Consider the following 6,822-nt stretch of genomic DNA (forward strand, 5'->3'; position numbering starts at 1 on the left):
GACTTTTGTTTTTTTTTTTTTTAATGAGATTAAATTTTGTAAAGATGTGGTGTGAAACTCATGTTTTACTCCTACAATCTTAACATGCCACATTTTCTTATCACATATTTAAAAATAAATACAATCATACCCAATAAATTCTAATACTCATATATAATTCTAACCAAATTAAGAGTTTATTGAGATGTTATTAGATGTAGCAAGATGTATTGAATTTTAAGTAAAATGCTAATGTGACAATCCCTTATTATATAGTTAAAACATAAGTTTTACACTCTATTTTTACCAAATTCAGACTTTTTTTATTTATTTATTTATGTAAAACTGTTTTTACATCCACATAATAAATTATTAATTTATTATTGTTTTTTACATTTCCTTTATTTTCTTTTTCCTCCCCTTTACATCAAAACACACGCATATTTTCTTTCCCTTTCCCTTCACTTAACCTTTTTCTCTTCCCTCTCCTTCCGTATAACTAAACCTAGCCTTATGGATAATATTGAAAATGACTCACTAATGAGTAATGAGTGTTAATTGGTAATTATCTTTGACTTTCAGCCAACAGTAAATTGGGAAATTCGGAGTATCATATATTATTACCTTAAGAGCTTGGGAATTGAATTTTAATTTTTGAATAAAAAGTAGCTATGATGATGTTTGAAGTTTGAACCCTCGTTCTTCGGCGATAGCAGTGAGCCATTGCCGGCCAACATAAAAAAACCTAAACATAATTAATTTATATTACATCTTACATCATCGTAAAAGTAAACTTAGCATGGTTCTGACGTTTCTAAAAATAAAAAAATAAACTTAGCATTGCTAATAGTGACACATTACCTAAAAAAATTTAAAAATTTACATTCCCAGCAAAACGATTGGAATTATTACATTATATTGATGAGATAGAACAATGAATAAATTAAACTTTATTTCTTAATTTTACAATAAAATTATAAATTACTATAATAAAAAAAAATACATAAAAGGAAAGGTCGTCATCATCACCCCTCAAAGTTATACAATGGAATCCAACCTGTTTTCCTCACTATTCAATGTACTCATGCATCTGGGAGGCCAACGAAAAAGTCCAAAACCGCGTTCCTCACTTCTTTGCCCACACATGCTGAGCTGTCTTTCAGTCTCTCGTTTCAGTTTCCACTTTTTCTTTAACAAAAAAAAAAAGAAAAAAGAAAAAAAAAAAAAAGGAACATAGAAAGCAATTCAAAAAGAAAACACAAACTATTCCCTTTTCTTCTTTTTTGGGTTTCAATGCTGTGTGTTTCCACTATGTTCAATTATATGTGCAATTATTCTTGCCAAGTGACATTGCAACGTTGAGCTTTTTGGGATCAAAGGTTACAGAACAGTCAATCCTCTTGTAGAACTTGGGCTGCACCAATTTCCCCAAAACATTGGCTTTAGATCGAACCTTGAAGCTCAAACTCAGATGCACTGGCAATGTCGATGTACCCGTTGCTGATGTGCTCATTCCAGCTCCACTTCCGTACATTGGAATTTGATCACTCATTACTGTCACATTAACTAATCTTTGGCTCTTCCTTGATTGATAAAACTCCTTCATCTGCAATACCCAGTTCATCAAATTTTAGACCAAAATCTTAAATTTGAGACCTTTAAAATTTTGATTTCATTTTTGACCATCAATGTGATTTCTTGCTAATTCAGTCACGGATATAAACAAAAAAGACATTTAAAAAAAGAAATCAAAACAATCAAATGTCATGCTAAATAATAACAACAAATCTATGGACATGTTTAAGTTGTTGACTCTGAGTGATCCATCAATTTTTTTTCCAAGCACTCATGATTACATCAACAAACTGTGAAAACGAGTGACAGTACGTGTCTCCGTAATATTGACTGTAATGTATTAATATGATGTATTAGTCTAGAAAGTGAATTTCAAAAAAAAAAAAAAAAAAAAATTAGTCTAGAAAGTGAAAAATCTAAAGTCTTTTCTGTGACTTACGGTTCCAGAGGCTATGGTGAGTTGGGAATAAAGTAGATCTAGAGGTGTCGATGTGACATGAACCCCAAAAAATGTGCCGGTGTTTCGGTACGTGAATTTCACCGTTGAATTCACTGAGATCATATCAGTAGCCACTCCTGAAGAATCCGAACCAGCTTGAAGCTTAAACTGCTCAAACGTTATACTCTAAGAAAACAAAACAAAAACACACAAATTAATCAAAATAATCAAAACCCATTTCACAATTTGCTTAGAAGAACCATAAAAATGTTATCTTTAATACCCTGATTGTGATCTCTGGCTTCATGGGCTTACTAGCACCCAACAAAATCAAAGAAAAAATAGTGAACAGAATGAAAAACCCAAGCACAAAAGCAAGAACATAGCAACGACGAGGAAGACCCTTTACACGCTCTTCATCTTCAAGAAGTCCTTCTTCTTCAATCACATCACACTGGTCCTTCCATGGCTTCTGACCTTTTCTTTGGCCCCCTCCACGCGACCCGTCGTTTGGGGAGATCTTTCTGGATCCGGGTTTCAAAGACCCAGAAAAACGACTTGACGAAGACTCACGGGAGTGGCGGCCCACGGAGGAGTTAGAATGAGGGGGAGATCCAACTGGGCTGAGAATTGGTGTGGAGTGAAACGACGTCGTCGTCTTCTCACCATCGTGTGAGTCACGAGATGGGCTCTGAACATAGTAGACTTGTCTTCGAGGAGATCTAGTTGGTGAAGATGGGGCTAAGCTTGTTACCTCTGAGTCTGTCTTTGCGTGCATTTTGGGTTTTTGTTTTAGTGTTTCAGACAATGATCAAAGTTTTGGGACACTGTTTTTTTGGGTTTTGGTTTTGTTTCTGATCTCAAGGTACAAAGGAATGGAAGATTTTTTGGATGCTCTGACTTTATGGAGAGTTTGCTTGTCAACTTGAGAGTGTAATTAAGAAAATGGGTTAATTGGTGGGACGCTGAAATTTGCAAAAAAATGTTTTTGGAGAAGATCTGTAATTTGCAACTCTGTAACGCCTAGAATATATTTATATTTATATTAACCTTATGACCATATGAGTGAGGCTACCACTATGAGGAGTTCATTAAAAAAAAGAAAAAAAAAAGCCTATGAGGAGCCTTCGTAGAACATGACATATTGACATGAGCACTTCCTTTACAATTAAAATTTTGAGTGTTTCATAATAATTAAAAATAGAGCACTTTTGTCACGTAGAGTAAATAAAAAAATTAAAAAATTGTTTACTTAATAATCTAATTTAAAAATCAAAAAGTTTAAATTTAATTAAATTTTAAATTATATATATATATATATATAAAATGAGTAACTATTACATATTTTTAAAATGTATAGTTTAAAAAATGTGTAAGCTAACACTATATATAATTTGAATTATTTTAAAATAAAAAAAAGTATAATTGTGATTGTTTTTATACTCTAAATGTTTTTATTTGAAACATAATGGAGTATTAGTTGAGTTACAAAACTCTTGACTTTTTCAAAAAAAGATTAAGAGAAATTATTGATATACTCTTTTTTTTTTCTTTTTTTGAGGGAAAATTATTGATACACACAGTGGGTTACATTTCCCTTTAACATAAATGCTGATTTGTTAAGTGAGAGGAAAATTTAGTGCACCAAGTACACGTAATAATTTCACATATTCAGGGGAGTCATGGCTCATGGGTTAACTAGGTTTGAATTCAGTGTCAAATTTTCACTTGACTTGTTTTCTTTGGGTTGGGAATTCTCCAACCCATTATTGTTCACTATATCAAATGAAATCGTTTGTATCCCACTTTTCGGGTGGATGGTTAATTAGGTTTTGGGAAAATCTTAAGATATAAGGAATTGTGTACAAATTAGATTAAAATGAGGGGGACAAAACAAACTTAATATATAAGAAAAATGGTTTTTTTTTTAATCCCTCAAATTATTTTTATGTTTAGATTGGTTAAAATTTGTATACAAAAGCAACTAAGATTGATGAATCATTTGATTGCACAACTAATGCAGACAATGAACAACTGCAAAAGAGAATGATTAGAAAGATACCAATGTAGTGCCCACCTCAAATATTTTGATGCTTAAGTGAGGTTTTATTTATTTATTTATTTATTTAGAGAGTCAAATATGAGTATTACACTTTTGATAATAAATATGCATATTTTATAGTTGTTACTTCGAGATTTTTTTTTCTTTCTTGATAATTCAATAGCCGACTAATTGAATTATAAGACTTTTGATATTTTCCTTTTCAGATTTCAAACCAAACCTACAACAAAAGAAAGTGAAAGAGGTAAGACACCGCTGGACTATAAGTCTATTACCGGCCAGATTATTTCTTCAAAATTTAATTATTAAAATGTTTTTCAAAATATGCTAAATAATGGCTCTATTTTATTTGTGAAAAAAGGGTTCAAGTAACATAAAGACATGATTTTTTTTAAAATTAGTATAAATCACCCAATTTACAAGTAATGAGCTTAGAATCTCATCCTCTTGGGCCATGGCAAGAATATCAAATTTTACATCTATGTTTACATGCTTTCTGTAATAGTTAGAAAAGTACATTTAGTTTCGTAATAAATTTGACCAGAAATCAAAGTTGATGGTTTCAGATAAACTCATCACATGGGGGGTTCCTAGCTAGTTCTGATTTGATCTTACAACTGTACCTTGCCAAATCCAATTATGCCCATCGGAAAGACAAAAGTGCTCTTGTCTGTTCTCTCAAAAAAAAAAAAAAAGTGCTCATGTCTGCTGGGTGTATTTTGACATTGTGTAGGTTAAGAAAGATTAAGAAGCTAAGAAGAACTTAATTACCAACAGCCACAGCACAGCTGGCATCGCGATTTTTTTAGTCGGTGGGACTTATTATTAATTCAGTGCGTATATTAATTTAATGCTAAACAGCTAAAGTCTGAAGTAAAAGAGCAGCGTGTGTAACCAGCGGTCCTAGGGCCCATGTGAAATAATATCAATTTGAACAGATTTTATGAGTTTCTGAAAATGACTCTACACATTTTCTGTTGAATCCTTTCGTTTATAATAGTTTTTGTTTTATTTCTATAAATTGTTTAGTCAATGGAGTTGTCTATTGAATCGCTGTTAAGGTCTATTTTATCTTAATCTTGAATTAAGTTTCTTCGTCTCCTCAAGAACTAAAAAATTGATTTTCCAAGATAATTTTGATCTTCTCTTATTTTTTTATTGTATCATTTAATACAAGAAAGGGACATGCCTGCTAGGTAGTAAATTATTGAGTTCAAGAACATGTGTAGATTCTAGTTAGCTTAATTAGTAAAATTTTATATTATCGAATAAAAGATTTGAAATTCAATTCCCGTCTACAGCAAAAAATCTAACTGGTGTCTTAATCTAATTATTAGGAGCGGACTTTATAAGTTGAACTTTTATCTCTAAAAAAAATTCAAGAAATCGTAATCCAAAAACGATTTAAACTTTTATTAATATTTGTGGTCAAATCATTGTAACCTATCTATTCACGTAAAACTATTTTATGGAGTAATTTTTTTTTTTGGATTTATAGTTTATCCTCCATTTTTATTATTATTATTATTGAAAAGTTAAGTTTATTACTCCTAACATAGGAAACAATTATTGGTTAGATGATTAAGTGAAAGTGTTAGTAACTTTTACAAGTTAGAGAATAAAGAAAAAGCTTAGGTCCAATTAGATTATTATATTTCATTTTTATATGCAATTAGGCACATTATTGAGCATGGCGCAATAAAATTTTCACGAATCATAACCTGCACAGAGCAACATATAATAAAGATGTCTCCTGGAATAAAAAAGGAAAAAGATTTTTGTCACCTCTGATGCATGTGAAGTTACTATTTCAACCAATATACAAAGCCTTTATTTCTATGCATTAGTAGGTGGTAGAGGCCTAGAGGGTAAAATGGTAAAAGGATAGAAGGCCAAGTTTTGACTTTTGAGTCTTTGTAGAGGATAGAAATTAAAGGGAATATGTGACATTTGGATTGAAGCGTTCAAGAAGTTAGAAGAGAAAAAGACCTTTCATCAAAAAAAAAAAAAAAAAAAATATGTCTAGATTCTTGAGGTCTACGCCAGAAAGATGTTTGACGAGATAGCGCCTCAGGAGTTTGAATCCTTTGAAGTACCAACTGAAGAGCATAGTATTGTGCTCTTTAGTCTGCTGAAAGGCCTCAACGGCCTTAGCATCAATGGTATTGATCTTCTCCTTGGCCGCTTGGAGCTGTTCGTCTTTCTCCACCGTTAGTTAGCACTCAGCCCTGAGGTCGTCCCCCATGACCTTGAGTTTCTCTTTCATGGTGTTAACCTCGCCCATGGCGATGATCAAGTCCTTCTTCAGTTTTGAATTCTCTGCTTCCAAGTCCTCCACCCTCGACACCGTAGAAACGACCTTGGCCACCTAAACAAGATACTGTGAGGTAATGTGAAGGCTCTCTCCAGCACTTGAAAGAAAGAACTAGACCTCAAACAACATCAAAAAATAAAAATAAAAATAAAAAGGGAAAAAGATGAGTTTGGACAAGTACCTGAACGAACTTGTGGAGATGACGACCCACAACCTCGTTGGCAGATAACCCCAAGAGCACTTTCATCTCCTCGGCAATAAAGTTATCTTGCGCCAGAGCTAGTGCAACCCCAGCATCGTCCTAAACGCTGGAAGATTGGGAGTCAGCTTTCTCTTTCTGCTTATCCTTGGTTCGCTGCCTTTTATTCCGTTGAGGAGTAATCTCCTCAACCGAAGTGGCTGGGGAAGCAATCCTCACCGTCCCGGTGCTAGGAGTAGACAAATCGCTGTAGT

At 32.9% G+C, this 6,822-nt stretch overlaps 1 protein-coding gene across 1 annotated transcript; it reads right to left on the bottom strand.

Annotated features, from left to right (window-relative positions):
- Positions 1 to 914: 914 nt before the first annotated feature.
- On the bottom strand, positions 915 to 3,005 carry LOC112029406 (uncharacterized). Its single transcript, XM_065760289.1, has 3 exons — positions 2,277 to 3,005; positions 1,994 to 2,179; positions 915 to 1,585 (listed from the first exon to the last, which is right to left on the bottom strand). The coding sequence occupies exons 1-3, from the start codon at positions 2,769 to 2,771 to the stop codon at positions 1,295 to 1,297; spliced, it is 972 nt and encodes a 323-aa protein (XP_065616361.1). The 5' UTR covers positions 2,772 to 3,005; the 3' UTR covers positions 915 to 1,294.
- Between the last annotated feature and the right edge of the window lie 3,817 nt (positions 3,006 to 6,822).

This window comes from Quercus suber, unplaced genomic scaffold, assembly GCF_002906115.3.
Source record: "Quercus suber isolate HL8 unplaced genomic scaffold, Cork oak 2.0 scaffold_361, whole genome shotgun sequence".
NCBI lineage: Eukaryota > Viridiplantae > Streptophyta > Magnoliopsida > Fagales > Fagaceae > Quercus > Quercus suber.

What these genes read in the sequence shown, in the direction of transcription:
- LOC112029406 (XM_065760289.1), bottom strand. Translation starts at nt 2,771, where the DNA reads ATGCACGCAAAGACAGACTCAGAGGTAACAAGCTTAGCCCCATCTTCA. An exon ending in AGCCAGAGATCACAATCAGG is followed by an intron (nt 2,180 to 2,276) that starts GTATTAAAGATA and finishes TTGTTTTCTTAG; the next exon opens with AGTATAACGTTTGAGCAGTT. An exon ending in TCACCATAGCCTCTGGAACC is followed by an intron (nt 1,586 to 1,993) that starts GTAAGTCACAGA and finishes TGGGTATTGCAG; the next exon opens with ATGAAGGAGTTTTATCAATC.